This window comes from Phocoena sinus, chromosome 6 (assembly GCF_008692025.1).
Source record: "Phocoena sinus isolate mPhoSin1 chromosome 6, mPhoSin1.pri, whole genome shotgun sequence".
Lineage (NCBI taxonomy): Eukaryota > Metazoa > Chordata > Mammalia > Artiodactyla > Phocoenidae > Phocoena > Phocoena sinus.
Window position 1 is genome coordinate 88,409,023 of NC_045768.1, and position 18,307 is coordinate 88,427,329.

Sequence of the window (18,307 nt, forward strand, 5' to 3'; positions counted from 1 at the left end):
CATTTTTTACAAATGGAGAAGATGAGACTCCTGTTGGCTTTTTTCTGAAATACAACAACTACTTTTCAAATAATTTGAGGCCACTTATGGTCAAAAGTATCAACCATCACACTGTAAAATCATTAATATGAGGGAAAAAACAAGAGCCAATATACATTGCCTGCTTAGGAAATTTACCTCCTGATTTCTTAAGTTAGCTAGTATGTTTAAATACTATTCAAAACAAGAAATTACTGCTAAATCATATTTTAGGCTGATAGGAAACATCTTTTTAAAAGTACTTATTTCTCTATAAAATTAGTGTAAACAATTCATGGGAAGTAATATACTATTAATAGCTAATAATTTATGTGCAATTTTGAAAATGAGAGCATGCTAGAGATTTGGAATGCAAACTGGTGACTGATTCAGGTCACCAGTTATTTACATTAAAAACAGAGCAGTTATTACATCTGTAGGTTATGCGTCAATAAAGTGGGAAGGAAACACAGCAACTACACTTAGTTATTACCTGAGATATCCTACAAGTTAACACCCTAAGGTGGGTGAAGCTAGTAAACGTGTGAAGTATTCACTCTGCCACAGGGATGTGGGAACTCACTACCCCCCACCTTGCACACTAGGCCAATCACACGGCTCTGCAGGACATTTAGCAAATGTCGTTTCTCCTTTCCATCTTTTCCTGATAGAACCCTCAGTCCTACCTTCTATCTCTTGCCCATACTAGAGTTCGTTTTCTTCTCTGCAGTATCTTTTGAGGCCCAATATTTTCCGATTTTGGATACAAAGATATCTGCAACTTGAGGCACAGCAAAAAATTGAAAAGCCAGGTCTCTCACCTATCAAGTCACAAAGTACTTTGAAAATAAATGTTCATTCCAAGATGAGAATCCATCAGTGCAGCCATGCACTATTTACACTGGCTGTCCACCACGGATACAAAAAGAGCCTGCAAAATGATGGGCCTGAGGCCCTGCAACCTGCAGAGATGCTTTTCCCACTGTCTAAAAGGTCTGAAGCAGCGTGTGAAGTGCTGTTATAGGGAAGCTCTCCAGGCATGCCAGGAAACAACCTATCTGGTGATGCTACATCATCAGCCAATAGAGGTGAATGTCAGCAACAGTGCCCATGAGTAGTCACCTCAAAGGATAATTATAAGGATTATATCTGTTCAAATTATTGTTATTGTTGAAGGCTTTTGTTTCTGTAAATTCCAAATTAATCAGGGCAGGCTAAAGTGAATACTCTGCTTTGGGCTAGAAATACAATGGCAAATGTTAGTAATAACAAAAAACGTTATGTCTTACATAGAATATTAAAAAGAAAAGAGCCTGATAGAGACCATTTTTTAAACTTACCCTGCAAAAAATAATACAATCATGAAGCGCCTAAACATCATTAGCAATGACTCCACCTGTTTGAAATTGCCACTCGGAATAGTTTGAGAAGGATAAATCTATGCAGTGTGTGATGGCCCTGAGTCCAAATGTGTGAAATCTAGGCTCCGTAAGAGAAGTAAAGGAACAAAACACCTAAAGGGATAATCCGTATCAGAAACATAGTATATGTGCCTATGTAATAAGCTTGTTATTAATGAGATTTTTTTTAAATGTCATATATAGGTTCATGTTAAGCAGCTTTTCCTTAATTTCGAAAAGAATGGCATCTGCTAGTTTTTAAAAATCTTTTCTAGCCATTTGAAAACATTCAATGAACCACAAAGTACTAGAGTTGGTTGCAATGGAATTTTACTTTGGAGGAGATCCTAGAAGGCACTTTTGTATTCCTTTATAACCCCCAAGTCCAAGTTGGAACAAGACAAGAAATTCTTAAAATTTGAGCTAAAGAAAATGTTTCAGAGAAAAAAAGGATGCAGCCTAGACATAAGAGGGTAATGGTGAACCACAGTCTCACAGGATACACCCTCCTTTCTGTGCTCTTGGTCTTACATGTTCCCGGGAAAGCTTCTTGTCACATTCTTCTGCAGAAAAGGAGTCTCTTCACTGTGAAGGTATTCATTTAATGATGAAAGATATCAAGAGAATACAAATTCTGCCTCTCTTAACCTAATAAAAGCATTCTGGTTACTTTTGGGAAAGAAGGAAAGTGGGAAGGAAAAAGGAGCACAGTGACTGTCATGTGGAAACACAAACATAAACAAAGGACTCCAGTTTTCTCTGCTTTCCTATTTTCATTCAACACCAAGTGTTGAAAACTATACTTAACTGTATTCCCTAAAGGGGAGGAAGTGAAACGAGGTAGAGGAGAAAATTCTGCATACTCAAGACAGAATATTTATTAGGGAAGCAGGTGTCTGCTGAGAGAGCACCGTGTACAATGGCAGAATCAGAGGTGAAAAAGGATGCAATGCTCACTAGACCTCATGGCTACAAAATAAAGTCTTTACTAACAGCAGAAAACCAGCGGGAAAATTCTTTTTGCTAGATTGGAAAGGATATATTAAAAATATTTACTCTAGAAAACCAGAGGAAAGTTGTACAGACAACTGATTGAAAGAAAACCACCCCAATTACCCCAAACTAACTATACATTTTTGATAAGAAAAAGAAACTACGTCATTGTCATCATAAATCGCTATTTCAAAAAATCTGTTAAGAGTAAGCACATCTTAAATGAAGCGTGTTACTTTTAATATCCCTGGTATGAAAGTAACAGAGAAGACTTCCTTCCCTGCCACCAACCCATGAAGTGCAAAGATTCAGAATAAGAACCTTTGAAAAAAGGCAAATCAACAAAGCTAGAAGAGCTGATAGTGAGAAAAACATGCATCATGGGAAACACACTGGACACCAGAGGTGAGCGCTAGTAGAGAAGTGGAATGGGACACTTACACAGCAGCTATCTGTCAAGGGTCCTGATGGCTACTGTGTTCTTAAACCATCGAGACAGAATAGCAGGATGGGGAGAATGTAGTCACAAACAATCCACCAGATGACAACACTACACAGTGCAGAGGTCAGCACAGCTAGGGAACATCTGGAAAGGGGCGAAGGGGAAAGAACAGATGTTCAAATTGGGAAGCCAAAATAAATAAAATAATAAATAAATAAAGCCACGTGTGAATTTTAGATACCCTGCGATGCAAAGGAGCAGGAAACAGGGATCAAATTTTGCCATTTTACGTTGGAAAAAAATGCTGTCTTCAGTTTTAAACGGATTTGATATTTGGTAAAGAAAGGTTAGACCCAATCTCTAGTTGGGTAACTACCCCATGTCAACTTAATTGTATGATACTGAGATTAGAGTCGTAGCTATGCGGTTGAAATTCTTCAAAAAGCATAATATGCACACAGAAAACCAAATCACAGAGAAAAAGGAGGCAAAACCAACCAGACAAACAAACAAAAAAAGCCCTGAACTGACACAGGCATGTGTCTGCTTTATAGATTTTCATTTGTTCCTCTAGTAAAGCTCCTGGCATGAGAATTATTTTTCAACGATGAAACACACCCACCTACACTGTACTGTTAAAGGTGGTTTTAAGGGATTTTCAAGGCTAACTATATCTGTATTTTTACCTGTTCCCATAGGATGTGCTTCCACTCTTCATGCATCATTTCCTTTGTCCCTAATAAACCTAGCAGAAATCATCAGCACAATGCAGAAAAATAGGCAGCATGGATGAAGTTACAAAATCTACCCAACCTGTTTTGGCACAGACGATAATATACTTGCCATCATGTCCTGAAGATCACTTCAAGATCATGGTGCTACATAATTTCCTGTCCTCATGGTAGTCAGGATCAGACAAGCTCTCTGACAAAATTACTAATTTTACTGGACTTCCCTGGTGGCGCAGTGGTTGGGAGTCCGCCTGCCGGTGCAGGGGACGTGGGGTTTGTGTCCCGGTCCGGGAGGATCCCACATGCCGCGGAGCGGCTGGGCCCGTGAGCCGTGGCCGCTGAGCCTGCGTGTCTGGAGCCTGTGCTCCGCGGCGGGAAAGGCCACAACAGTGAGAGGCCCACGTACCGCAAAAAAAAAAAAAAAAAGTTACTAATTTTACAATTTCTAACACTTAATTCTCCCCAAATATTGACTGTAAAACAGACACCAATGACTGGATTACTTTACGTACTATAACTTTCTTTTAAGAATCACCAGTACTCATGTATTTTCCATTAACTTTCCCTCTTAACATTTTCATCTGGCTTAGTACCAACAGTGAAGCAAAATAACATGTCCACGCTGACAGATGGGTCAAAATCAGGAGGCAGGAATTGAATTTAGATTTTTCAACCCAAGCTGCTGCTGCAAACTCTCTCTCAGGGGACTTTTAAATATTTCTAAAATAACAACAAACACTTGGGAAGGAAAGGAAATCTCCAGTTGACCTCCTCTTCTAGGGCCAAAAGAGCTACAAATAGGAGCAAAAATGAGAAGACTGTAACAGCAAAGAGGGTCTGAAAAAGCAGGAAGGGATAAGGAAGGAGAAGGAAGGAAAATCTGCTGGGACTAATCTTAAGTCTCCCAGGGTGTTTACGCATAATTGTGTGTATGGGAAGAGGGTGGTTTGGGGACTATTCTATTGTTTGGGGGATTACAATTACAATTAAAGGGAATCTGGAGCTAGCTTTTTTTTTTTTTTTTTTTTTTTTTAACTTTTACCAAGTAAAGGGTTGTTTTAGGGAATTCCCTGGCAGTCCCAGTGGTTAGGAATATGCTTTCACTGCTGAGGACCCAGGTTCGACCCCTGATAGGAGAAGTAAGATCCCACAAGCCACAAGGCGTGGCCAAAAAAAAAAGAAAGATTGTTTTAACACATGACAAGAATGCCAAGAGTGCTTCAGAGCAAAGGGCCACTGTTCTTTACTCCTTTTAGGGTAAGGTGGGGTGTAAATAGATAACAAAGCAAATGGATAGCACAGAGGCTGGTCTTTCCTCCACTGGTCTTTGCTAGTTACTATCATTCAGCCATCCATCAACTACCATCCCAGGGAACCTCACATACCAAGATAAATGTCATAGCATCTAGTGTCATCTTCTGGTTTCCAGCAATATTTCTAATTTTAGTCTACATTTATTGTTTTCTTTTATGTTTCCACAAATCCATGAGCTATGGAAGAGACTTTTATAGTCTCATTTTTCTAGAAAGGAGCATCAAATGATTTGAACTCTTATAAAACATATTCACAAGATAGCAGACTCAGAGTAACAAAAGAAAATTTCCTATAAGCCCTATCGAACTCCAGAACCTTTGACTGAGAATTCCCATCCCCGACTCCCAGCTTGACTTTTGAACAGAAGGCAACAAGCTATTGAGAAATAAACTGATGCTGAAGATTCTTAAAAACAGAACAAAAAACCTGGACATGACTAAAAGCAGCCCACAAAATCATCCATCTTCTAGGGCTTGTGATTCCAAGTGTGGTCCCTGGACCCGTAGCATCTTTTAACACCTAGAAGCTTGCCAGAAATGCAGAATCAGATGGTACCCCAGACCCACTGATCATTATCTGCATTTTAACAAGCTTCCCAGGAGACTCAAATGCACACTGAAGTTTGAGAAGCACTGCTCTAGGGCACTAGCTATTTCCTCCTGTCTAATATTGGCTTCAGAATGATTATTTGGAGGGACTATACTATTTCTAAATAAAAAGGACCATGAAGGGCTTCCCTGGTGGCGCAGTGGTTAAGAATCTGCTTGCCAAAGCAGGGGACACGCGTTTGAGCCCTGCTCCAGGAAGATCCCACATGCCGTGGAGTAACTATGCCCGTGTGCCACAACTACTGAGCCCGTGTGCCACAACTACTGAAGCCCGTGTGCCTAGAGCCTGTGCACCGCAATGAAGAGTAGCCCCTGCTTGCCGCAACTAGAGAAAGCCCGCACGCAACAATGAAGACCCAACACGGCCAAAGATAAAATAAATTAAAAATAAACTAATTTAAAAAATAGTACCTAAAAAAAACCCATTAAGACCTTAAATGAAGACTTATAATGAAATTTAAAACAAAATGGCATTTGGAATTAAACAAATTATTTAAAGCATTCTAGTTGATTGAATGCACAACTAAACAGCAAAGAGAATGCTTAATTAATGCCTATATCAATACTGATGCCTTTCATTCACATGGCATTTTATTTTGGAAAACTCATTCCTTTACCTTGGGTCTTTTAAGAATCTCCCAAGGCAGTGGCCCATGATGACACATCCCTTAAGTGTAATTCTACTTTGGATTTTAAGATTATGAGAAGATACCAGTGAAGAACTACTTTAAATTAAAAAGGCCTGTTCTTCTCTGCCATAACCATTTACTATGTCATAGTTCCTTGCCATATTACAAGATGCTTACTGAATACTAAGATGACCTAACTCCATCACCAAAAAAAGGGGGGCGATGCAAAATTTGACACCCACCCCACAATGAAAGGTACTAGAAGGAAGGAATCCATTGGTATAGGTGGGAGCATCTACTAAAGAATACTCTAGGAGGGCTTCCCCGGTGGCGCAGTGGTTGAGAGTCCGCCTGCTGATGCAGGGGACACGGGTTCGGGCCCCGGTCTGGGAGGATCCCACATGCCGCGGAGCGGCTGGGCCCATGAGCCATGCCGCTGAGCCTGCGCGTCCAGAGCCTGTGCTCCGCAATGGGAGAGGCCACAACAGTGAGAGGCCCGCGTACCACACACACACAAAAAGAATACCCTAGAAAAAAAGTACAATGGTCAAGTTTTTGATTCTACATATCTTTCTAACAATCCTGTACGTTCCATGAGATTGAATCCCAACTAACACTTACAGAAGCAAGTATAAGTGGACACACACACAACCCAATAACTATAAAACTTCCTATCTCCATACTAAACCTTCTTCTGTAACTTGAAAAATTCTTCCAACGAAAAATTAATACAAAAATATAGTTTAATCAATTCATTGTTGACTTAAAATAAAATGACATTAAGCCACCATGTCACCACTAATTAAAGTTTACCATATCAAAACAAATTATGTGTAATACGGTAGTAAATTTAAAGAAATTCACAATTTTAATAACTCTGGACAAATCTACAGTTATTCTACAGTTTAAATCTGCTGTCACTCTGTTGAGGATGTAACATGTTTATGAGAAATGGAATACTGTGTGTCATAGCAGTAAACAAAGGATGTCATGGTCATCAGTGATTATAGCCACAAGGCAACAATGAGCTGGTGAGCCCTGAGGGAACTCAGGAAGGAAAGAATACCTGCCATCGAGCAGCCATCAGACTTCAGCCACTCCCACTCCCCACGGTGAGCTCTGAGGAAACTCAGCATGGATACTGGCCCCAGAGAGCTGAGGTGCATATCAAAGGAAGGATTTCAGTGAGCCCAGACTCCTGCATCTTCCCATACATAGAAAAGTGCTAAATTCCTTAACTTGGGATATCTGTTTTCTCTTATTAACAGTAATCTTTTGACATTCAGAATCTGTTTTCTCTTATTAACGGTAATCTTTTGACATTCAAACTATGTTTGCTGCAAAACTCCTTTATATCCTGGCTCCCTCCTCGCCTCCTTGGAGCAGTTCTCTCAGGGTAACTTGAGATGCTGCCTCCCGGGCTTCTTCAAGTCCTAAAAATTTCCGCCAAATGAAACATAACTCTCAACTTTTAGGCTGTGGATATTTTTTTAGTCGACAGTTATTATCCATGGAGAAAAATCACTCGGAATAGTGCTTTCCTATCTATACGAGCTAGCGAGGTTGCAACACAAGACAGAGATAAACAAAGGATAACTAAGAGCTTCTTAGGCAACACCCTTAGATTTTAAATAAAGTAGATATTCATTTCAAAGTGGCATAATGGGCATGCAACCATGGAGAAAATGTACAGGAAAAAATGTTCATGAAGGACCTTACACACGAATTAAATAACTACAACCACACGAAGGAAATCAGACTCACGTGAGGGGAATAGCGTTTGTTTTTGATTGTCTTCTGCTTTTCAGGGCCCGAAGTCTATCACCTTGTGTCACTGCATTGATTTCGTCATCATCACTGTACTGTGTAAGTAGAAAAACACTGAGCTAATGATTTAAGCTGTACTTATTAATGCAGCGAAGCACAGCAGCTACATTTACCCATATAGATCATACACAGACACACATAAATATACTTCAACATTCTGAAGAACTCTAAAATATTTTGCTGCTTTCAAAATAAAGGTACAGGACACAATTCAAGACAACCAAAAGTTGACTTTCATAGACAAAGAACCCAATAGCACTCTTGTTATAAAACATTTTGACAGTGAAGAGGCATAATGGGTTTTCAGTATTGAAAACACTCTCTTTTAAAATCCACAATCTTCTTACCACCACTTAATATGGTACTGCTACCCCCTAAACTCTTGGTTCTCTAAAGTTCCCATCTGAGAACAATTGGTTCCCTAAATCAGCTACCATGAAATAGGAAAAAAATGGGGGAAAGGGGTGTCACGAGGTCCATCTAAAGAGTGTACTTCACATACCTCTTTTTATCACCAGTGCCTTGTGAGTAAACAAAAAATAAACTTTAGTTTTAAGGACACATAACCTTGTTTTAACTATTTTGACTAAAAAGTTTCTAGAGAGGGTAATAAGTACAAAAAATGTGTGATGATAATCCCTCAAAATGTGCTTTATTATTTGTATCTACAATTTTCTCCGTGCCCTAAAAAGTTCTCAACAGCACTTAAAGCAATGACAACAGTGTGATGGGGGTGGTTCGATTACCAGTTCATGTTCTTGCTTGTCTTCATTCTCGACCCCATTGATTGAAATGTCATCAACAGCCAAGAGGAGTTTTGAGACAGCTGCTTTGTGTTTTCCATTATCCTGACCCTTTAACTTTTGACGAAAATAGTCACCTTCCATCCAGAGGCTTGCCTGTTTCCTACAGTATTTAAGTAACAATATCAAAATACAGCCTTCCAGAAAGATACATACAAACAACTTTCTCCTACTAGACTATCTGCTGTTACTGGAGCCTAAGGAAAATTCTACTTCCCATCACTTTCCAGACCCGTGCGTTCCTGAGGAATTACAAAAGCTCTCCATCCACTTACATCATCAAAAATTGTTGCTGAGGTCCAATCACTGAGCCAGGTCTGCAGATTCTGACCCAAGCAATGGCCTCGGTTGCTGTCATCCTGTAATGCTTCATGATGTAGCAGGCTATCAAAGTGCCTGTTCGTCCAAGGCCAGCTAGGAAAAGAAACAAACCAATGAGACCTGGTGTCATGTGCTCCAGAATTTTGTTGGGCAGGTAGGATTTTTTTAAAAAAGCTTCCCATGATTCTGCTCCCCTCAACAGTGGTTCTCATGTTTTGATGCACAGTACAATCAACTGGAGAGTTTTTTTGTTTTTTTTTTATTATTATTTATTTATTTTAGGCTGCATTGGGTCTTTGTTACTGTGTGCGGGCTTTCTCTAGTTGTGGTGAGCGGGGGCTACTCTTCGTTGCAGTGCAAGGGCTTCTCACTGCGGTGGCTTCTCTTGTTGCAGAGCACGGGCTCTAGGCGCCAGGGCTTCAGAAGTTGTGGCTCGTGGGCTCTGGAGTGCAGGCTCAGTAGTTGTGGCACACAGGCTTAGTTGCTCCGCAGCATGTGGGATCTTCCCGGACGAGGGCTTGAACCCGTGTCCCCTGCATTGGCAGGTGGATTCTTAACCACTGTGCCACCAGGGAAGCCCAACTGGAGAGTTTTAATTGGTATGTGATGCAGCCTGGACACAGAGGTTCCTAAAATCCCTCACATGATTCTACGTTTAGCCAAGATTGAAAATCACTTTCTAAGCAATGATTCTCAGTAAGTGCAGTGTTTTATACTCTGGGTTTTCAGTTAATGGAACCACCATCTTTCCAAAATTACAGGCTTAAAATCTTGTACTTTCTCCCTCATCCAACTGTTTTTTCTACTCTACTTTTATACCTATTTGCACGTGGACTTTTTTTCCCACTCTATTCCTGCTGTCTTCCTTTACTCTCGTCTAGACTAGTATCATTACCTCCTGTGATGGTTAATTTTATGTGTCAACCTGGCAGGTGTATTTGGATGAAATTGGTAGACTTTGAGTAAGCCAACTGCCCTCCGTAATGTGTGTGGGCCTCATCCAATCAGTTGAAAGTCTGAACAGAACAAAAATACTTGCCTCCCAAAGTTAGAGGGAATATTCTACCAGACAGCCTTTGGACTTCAACTGCACCATTGGCTCTCCTGGGTCTCCAGCCTGCCAGTCCACACTGCAGATTTTATGCTCACCAGCCTATATAGTCACATAAGCCAATTCCTTATAATAAATCTCCTTCTCTCTATATATATATCCTACTAGTTGTTTCTCTGGGAAAATCCCACTAATACAGATTTTGTGAAGTGGCATGCTACTGAAACATTATGTAAAAATGTGGAAGTGACTTTGGCATTGGAATTCTAAAGGCTGGGAGAGTTTTAAGGCACATGTTAGAAAAAACCTAGATAAATACACCATTGTAAAGCAATTATACTCCAATAAAGATGTTAAATAAAAAAAAGAGAGAGAAAAAACCTAGATTGCCTTGAAGGGGCTGTTAGTAGGAGGAATACAGACGTTAGTGGTGATTCCAGTGGAATCACATGGAAACTGGAAGAAAGGCAATCCTTGTTAGAAAGTGGCAAAAAAAACCTGGCTGAATTGTGTTCTAGTGCTTTGTGGAAGGTAGAACTTCTGTGTGACAACCTTGGATAATTAGCAAAGGAGATTTAAATTCATAAGCAAAGTGTTAAAGGTGCAGCCTGGTTTCTCCTGACTGATGTGAGAAGAGAGAGATGAATTGAAGAAGTAATTGTTAAGCAAAAAGGAACGAGAAACTAAACATTCAGAAAATTCTAGGCCTATTCATTTTGAAAAAAGTGAGAAACTGTGTTCTGGATACCAAGGGTATGATTGAAAAATCAGCTCCATAAAGATATTACCCATGGATTTAATCAGCCATCTTGGCACAAGCTAAAAATACTGATGGGATTACACTGGAAGACTGCCAGTTTGGACTAAAGGGGACAGAAACAGGATGAAATAAAGGAAGGCTTTTACGTTTCAGGGATCCTATATAGGACTGGACAACAGAGGTGACTGGTTGCAAGCATGGCTCATCCTTCAAAAGAAGGTTAGTATGACCCTGAGGGTGATGCAGAGATCAGCTTCCACTGCAGGGGGCACAGGTTCAATCCCTGATCAGGGATGTTTGCATGCCATGTGGTGAACAACAAGAAAAGACAGTTGTTTTAATGTCTTTGCCTAGTAAGTCTACCATCTGGTCTTTCTTTGGGACAGTTTCTGTTGATTCATTTTTTTCCTTTGAATGACCTATCCTTTCCTGTTTCTTTGTATTCCTTGAGATTTTTTGGTGAAAACTGGACATTTGAATCTTATAATGTGTGAACTCTCAAGATTAGATTTCTGATATTCCCCAGGTTTGCTGTTTAGTTTTTCTTCTCCCCAGTGTTGGATTTTTCTTAACAAAAATGTATCCCTTGCCTTCTTAGTTAACTAACAAAAGGAGAAAAGTTAAATAAATCCTAGTACATTCATACAATGTGTTATTACACATTCATTCAATAAATATTTATTAAGTGCCAAGCATTGTTCTAGCTGCTGAAAGCCTAGCAACTTGTTAGAATATAAAGTCCAAAAGATAAGCTCTTGGAGTCTGCTCTGCTCACTGACATATGCCAGAACCTACCAAAGTAGGCACTGAATAGATATTTGATGAATAAATGAATGTGATAAGCCTTTGTAGTATCACCCATGAATACAACTTAATTTACTATACTTTCCATATGAAATTAGGGTTTTAAAAGCATTCTTTATATGTACAGCCTTTTTATGCCAGTCATACCCCCATAAAGTAGTTTTAAGAAAAAAAAGGAAATCACAAAAGGAAAAAAAAGCACTCTATAAAAAACAAAGGCATCTTCATGTGTCCTTGCATATAATCTAAACGAGTATGGTATGTTTCTACACACATATACATTCACGTCCACCATTTCTTAACCAACACTAGAAACATACCTTTACAGTGTACTGCAATGGCACCCTCTGCATTTTCACAAACATCCAGAAATTCTTTAACAATGGCATCAGTAGGCGTGCTGCCATCCGCAAAGAAAAGATCATAGTGATCGAAACCAGCGTTCGTAAAGCGTTTGGCATCATACATCCTTTTATTCAGACGAATAATGGTAGTAACGTTGTGATTCTTAAAATACGGAATATAAGCCTCAGGAGAATGTTGGTGGTAACCTATATAAAGAAATTCACCAGATGCTGTAAAATGCAGAAAGAAAACAATGGATAACAACTTCACTTGTAACTGGGTGGAAACAGTATCTGGACTGGGGATTCAATACCAGTTTGATTATAACTGTGAAAAAAATAAATTTAAAAAGTTAAAATCCAGGCAGAATGATGTGCTAAAATGTCCAAGTACACTTAATGAAGACAGTCGAGCTTTGGCCTCTTTTAAAAGAAAATACTGGATGGATACTTTTAATAACAAAACTACACTGGTCCCACGTATTCGCATACCACTTTCAAGTCTGGTTCTTGAATGAGGTCCACAGAAGGCAAGAAATCGGTCTGGTATTATCCAATTTAAATCTCCATTTTCTGCTTTCTGCAAAGGGAAGACCAAAACAAGATCAATGTATGTGTATGTATATGTGTACCTAAGAACAGGTAAGAAATAAATCAAGAGTTGCCTTAAGATCTACAGGCCAGGCAAGTAACCCAAAACTGATTTATTTGACTTAATTATCAGCCAAGGGAACTGATGAGTTCATTCCAAGCTAAAAGATGTAAGCAGGAATGAGGACAAGTATTGCCACATGTTCTGATTTTGAAGTAAAACCAGAAGTTTGGAGTTTTTAATGAGAAATGTGTGATAGATTTCATTGAATCACAGGCATCACAGATTGTAAGATACATCCTGAATTCAGAGAATTCCTATTCAAAACAGGACAAAATGGGCATTGTGGAATCAATGAAAAACACTAATCCAAAATTTCTAAAAATACTTATAGAGACTAAACAAAGCTACCATGGTGGTCTGTAGCTACCCTGTGTCTCAATGCAGTTTCACTGAAAGTAAAAGACATTTGTGGGTGACCCTGCTACTCTCCCGCAATGCTGCAGTTTCCGCATTAGCGAGAGGGAAGCTAATTAGCACCTATATTACTCCTCAGTAAAAAACACATAAAGGCATCACTGTGCTACACTGAGGGAATACCAACTGGTGTTTTTATTAGTTTTGCTTATCTAAAAAGAGAAAGTATATTTTATTTTACATGTTTAATTTTATAAGGAGAAGCACAAAAAATGGTGTTAATAATTCAATTATATTCAGTAGTTAAGATGGTAAATAAATATTGATGTGTATTGTACTTTATAAATGTATTGCTATTACAGAGAAGTAAAGGCAGGGTTGGCCTAATGAATCACACAATATGCTTTTATATGTTTGGTACATCACAGTAATGACTAGTAGTAACTATTAACCCAATTTATCTATAAAATAGTTCAGTTATACTTAGGAGTTTAAAATAATAGTTATTTTAAAAATTGATTGTGAAAGAACAGTTATCTGAGGATTCAAGATACTGCTGAATAAAGTGCTGTCTGTGGAATCATTCCAGTATTAGTGAGACTGTCTGCTCAAGATAACTATAGCAAGATAAAAAAAAAACAAGACTCCACAAGTATTCTTGGCTGGAAAAGACCTTTAGCATAACATCTTACTCATTATCTACTTGGAAGGTAGAATGGTAGAATCAAATTACACATTAAAAAAAAATACACATTAAAAAACATAGAGGACACCTGCGGTTTTGCCTGCCTGGACTCTCTCCTCTCTGTGCCCCCACCACCCCACCTTTCTTGGGCTGTATGATTTGATAGGGCTGACCCGATTCCACTGCTGTGATGGCCAAAGTATTCTATACCTACTCATCCCCCACACTCACCAAAAACACAACCTAGTTCAGGGCTAGAGACATGATCTAAGCCAGGCCAAGGGGAGGAGTTCGAGAGTCTTCTGCTGGAGCTATGAATTTTATTTTCCAATGAGTTGGGTAAATCAAACGGGTAAGTCAAAGCTGTTGGTAGCCATCTTTATCCCAACTGGGGAGAACTGACCTTGGAACAAAGCTAGCTTCAGCCCAATTTCTGGTAAGTGCTTGAGTACCTGAATCTGGTCATGAGTGAAGTTACACTAGCTCCTGGACTTTTTATTTACGTAAATCAATAAATTTTCCCCACTTTATTTAAGCCATTTGTGTTTACTTTTTGTAATTTGCATCCAAAAGTGTCTTGACTTCACAGAAACAATAGGTTCTGACAAAAACAAATATTTTCCAGAGTTAATCAGATGTATAATGGCTATTCATTTCATCAGCTCCTATGCTAAGGGTTTAACAAACATTATCTCATTTAATCACTGTATGAAAGTCATCAATAATAAAAAAAATTTAAACTAAAAATTAAAGAAAAATGCCAGAGCACACTCATTCACTCTGGAAAGATGTATCAAATGCAAAAATCAATATGAACTAGGACTGCAGAAATAGGAATAAGAGAAAAAAAGACTTGAGTTTTTTTCACTCTACACACATCTAAATTGTTTGATTTTTCAAAAAATAAGAATACTACTTCTGGAAGTAAAACATGCATAAAAGAGTTAAAAACAGTATCCTTGAAAACTTACTTCATAGTATTCATATTCATCGAGGTTAAATGAGTTGAAATTAAGGAAGCCATACTGCATTGCCTAAAATCCAAAGGAAAGCTTTTAATAACAAAGATGCAAATAAGGAAACAGTTTCCAATCCAATTTCTTAACAGTAAGTATCAGGAGGCACCTCAGAAAAACATTCTTATATTTAGATTATGTTCCATTGAGTAGTTTTCAAAGGAGGTGGGCTATGTCTTTTAAATGCTTCCATTATCAGGAAAATTAGTTATAACAATATTTATTTTAATGAAATTTTATTTTTTATTTTCCTTCATCAGTCATCCTATCCATGCAACATCTAAATAATCAAGCCTTCAAAGTAATCCTACTAGTTTATTAGATCAACATCATTCAGGCTTCAAATATAATGCATAACCCAATGGTTGCTAAATAAATAATATAAAGGAAAGAAACCATGTTTATATGGTTTATATCAAACAAATCCCACACATTTCATAAACATCTTCACTTTCAAATTCTGAACAGTCTTGAATTAAAAGATTAATGTTCCCTATACTAAAGACAGCCCAGAGATCAACACTAAAATGCTAAATTTTGAGGGGAAAAACCCTTGTTTCAATAAGGAAAAATATATGAATTTTCTCTTCTACTCTGTAGCCTCACTCTGAGTTGCAATGGGCAGAGCACCATGCTAAGCAAAATAAGCACAATATCTATTTTCTGAGACAAGGACAAGCTGGCAGCCTCTGACAACCGTTCTCCCAGCTTACTGAGCCAGACAGTATGTAAGCAACAATTCTGGATCAAGAAGGTATTCTTGGTTCAAAAGGGGTGATTCTGCAAACGCAGTGTGCAAAATGTAAACTACTGAAATATGAATGAGAAATAAGAAGGCTATAACACCAAACAAAAAAACCCCTCATTTTATAAAATATAGTGGCTTAAGTCCTAACTCCAAGACCAAATCCACGATGAATTTTATTTCTTTGAATTTGGAGTACCCAATATATGTCATATTTGGACTAGAATGATACATAATAATACAACAACAGAGTGACACAATAAAATAACAGAATGATACCATAAAATGTATCAGTTTGCAGGGAATTTCTATTATTTGAATTTCATAAGGAGACCCTATTAGAAGTAGCACTTAAAAAAAAACTACTAAAATCAAGACATAGTTATTGATACATTTATAAAAATTTCAAATACACAATAATATTCAAAATCAGTCACAAACAGAAAATGTTTAAATGTAAAATCAGAAGCTGTTGTCTCTTGAATAAAATTAAATGTAGCATGAAAAAAGCAATCTTTGATCTGTAGTTATAGCTAATTAAACTTTGGATATAACATCTGATAAAAACAAAGCCAATGTTATAGTAGACCATCTCCAAGGCTCTCATAAGTGTTTCTTCCTCTTCTTTTCTTTCTTTTTTTTTTAAAGGTGCTGGGAGCAGAGAGAAGGGAGCCCTAGGATCAAGGACAAGTATGCCTGGCTACATCAGCAGTTCCCTGGGGTCCATCTGGCAAGGACTGTAACTGTAACTAGAAGGGGTCATCTATACCTACTGTCTCCCCATCTCCTGATCACCTCCTCTGCCCATGACCTGCCTAAACTGTGGACTCATGGAGCTGTCTCAGAGCCTGCAGCAACTACCTCCATCAGCTCCATTCACCACAGAGCTGCTGGACTCAGTCCCAAAATTAAGGTCCATCCTCATTGCCTTATATAGGAACAAAGATATAATAATTAATTTCTGAAGTTGTATACTAATTAAGTCTCTCAGTTTAACCCCTAAAATTTCTGTCAAAATTCTCAGAAAGCCACCATGTTCCATTATACAAGAAAGTAAACCTGGGTTCCTTGTGCCTCTGAAAATACAAGTCACACAAACTTGAGATGTTTTCGAAGGCTTATTTGATCCAAGGGCTACTGACTGACAATTCTAGTTTCTTGCACGGCCCTGATGTTCAAGAAGTATACCTAAGGGAGTGAGTGTTATAACCAGGGTCTGCTGCATCCCATGACTCCAGGGGACCCTGTTTATTTAGAATGTGGTATGACGGTTGTCCCCTGGAGTCAAAGACAGCAAGTAGCCCTGGTTATAAAACACAGGAGTTATTTTTAAATAGCTTTGACAAAGCAGTAGTGACCTATACTTAGTATTATATAAAACCTAGTAACAAACTAATGGGCTACTCAAATACTTCTGTTGAACTAGAAATTGAATGCTTGAAGATACAAAAACAAAGTATTTGACAGTTACTGTGTTATAGAAATGTCTGTTGTAAACAGAATTGATGGGAATCAGACCCATAAAATACATAAATCAAAGAGAACTTAGAAACCAGTAACCTATTTACTTCTTGTTTTTCTTTGAAATCATAACACATTCAAAACCAATTCTGAATTTAGAACCTAATTACAAAACTGTTTCTTATTGTTCCCTGTGCTCAAGTGGCTTTTCCCCCAACTCATGCACAGAAGCACTCAGATTCAGAATAATCTGTTTTCTAGTTTAGTGTCATTCTAATGTTGGCAGGGAAACGGGATACCTCTCACATCATATACATCTTGGAAGATCTTTGGGGAAGAAGGCCTGTCTTCCTTGCACTGTACTTAAGTTCTCCAGCACAACACTGGGTGTATCCTACGAGTCACTTACCTTCTTTACTGCATAAAAACAGTCAAGAAGTGTAATGTAGAAATTGCAACTCCCATAGGCAGCATCTCTGAAATTCCAAAAGTATTGAAATACATAGCTCAGTTAATTTAATTTTCTGCTGTACACTTATCTCAAGACAAAGTTGATTAGAATTTAAAATCAAACACATACTCAGGATCAGTCTCAAAAAAAACACAAAGGATTCTTGCCTTTTGGTTTTTAAACAAAGGATAAGTCACTGTTAGACAGTTCATTGTAATTTCTACCTATTCCAGTAGATACTGTTTGATAGATGTGGATCAATAATGACCACACCTTAAATTTCAAATGATCTGTCTAGACTGTTTTTGGCTTTAATAGTTGAGCTTCAAAAGTTCCTTCCTGAGTTCAACTTCTCAGTAGTATGTACTCCTCCCCTCAAAAGGGAAAGGCATTTGATCTTTTTCTTCCAACTGGAGAATACTGTGTCAAACTGCTGGCAGGAAAGACTGCTCTTTGATTCTGTATATGCACGTTGTGTGCGCATGTGTGTGTGTGTTTATCTCCATCCACGTAGCAAAAAAAATTTGGAAAGCAAGATAATATTTGAAATAATAGGCGCAAGCTAAAAAGCATTTTGCTCCTCTCATTATGCTCTTATACTTTTTAAAAATTTAACTGGATAACTTCTTTCTGGTTCTTAAAGGACAACAGTACCAATAAAACCACAGAAACTAAGGAGTCAACTACTGTTAGGAGAATCACTCTACATTGGAGAAATTAAGCTTAAAATTAAGTTAGACAGCCCCCCCGCAACACTGCATCAACACCTGTTAGTAATCTTACTACAAATGTCTTATGTCAGTTAAGATTTTGTCCAGAAAAATAAGGTACTCCTCCATTCCCACCTGCTTCTCCTTTTTGGCTAATTTGAGTCATTTCATTACAAAGTGAAAAT

At 38.2% G+C, this 18,307-nt stretch overlaps 1 protein-coding gene across 4 annotated transcripts in view; it reads right to left on the bottom strand.

Annotated features, from left to right (window-relative positions):
- The window catches only part of CDC14B (cell division cycle 14B), a 99,395-nt gene that overhangs the window by 7,985 nt on the left and 73,103 nt on the right, over positions 1-18,307 (bottom strand). For 2 of the 4 annotated variants that reach the window (XM_032635300.1, XM_032635301.1), the window contains exons 6-12: positions 17,371-17,437; positions 14,711-14,773; positions 12,538-12,625; positions 12,022-12,252; positions 9,041-9,179; positions 8,709-8,868; positions 7,900-7,997 (exon numbers count right to left, since the gene is read on the bottom strand). In XM_032635300.1, coding sequence (XP_032491191.1) covers positions 7,900-7,997; positions 8,709-8,868; positions 9,041-9,179; positions 12,022-12,252; positions 12,538-12,625; positions 14,711-14,773; positions 17,371-17,437 — 846 coding nt within the window. Of the gene's footprint in view, positions 1-2,852; positions 2,998-7,899; positions 7,998-8,708; positions 8,869-9,040; positions 9,180-12,021; positions 12,253-12,537; positions 12,626-14,710; positions 14,774-17,370; positions 17,438-18,307 lie in introns of all 4 variants that reach the window. The other 2 variants (XM_032635299.1, XM_032635298.1) reach the window with 2 other exon arrangements.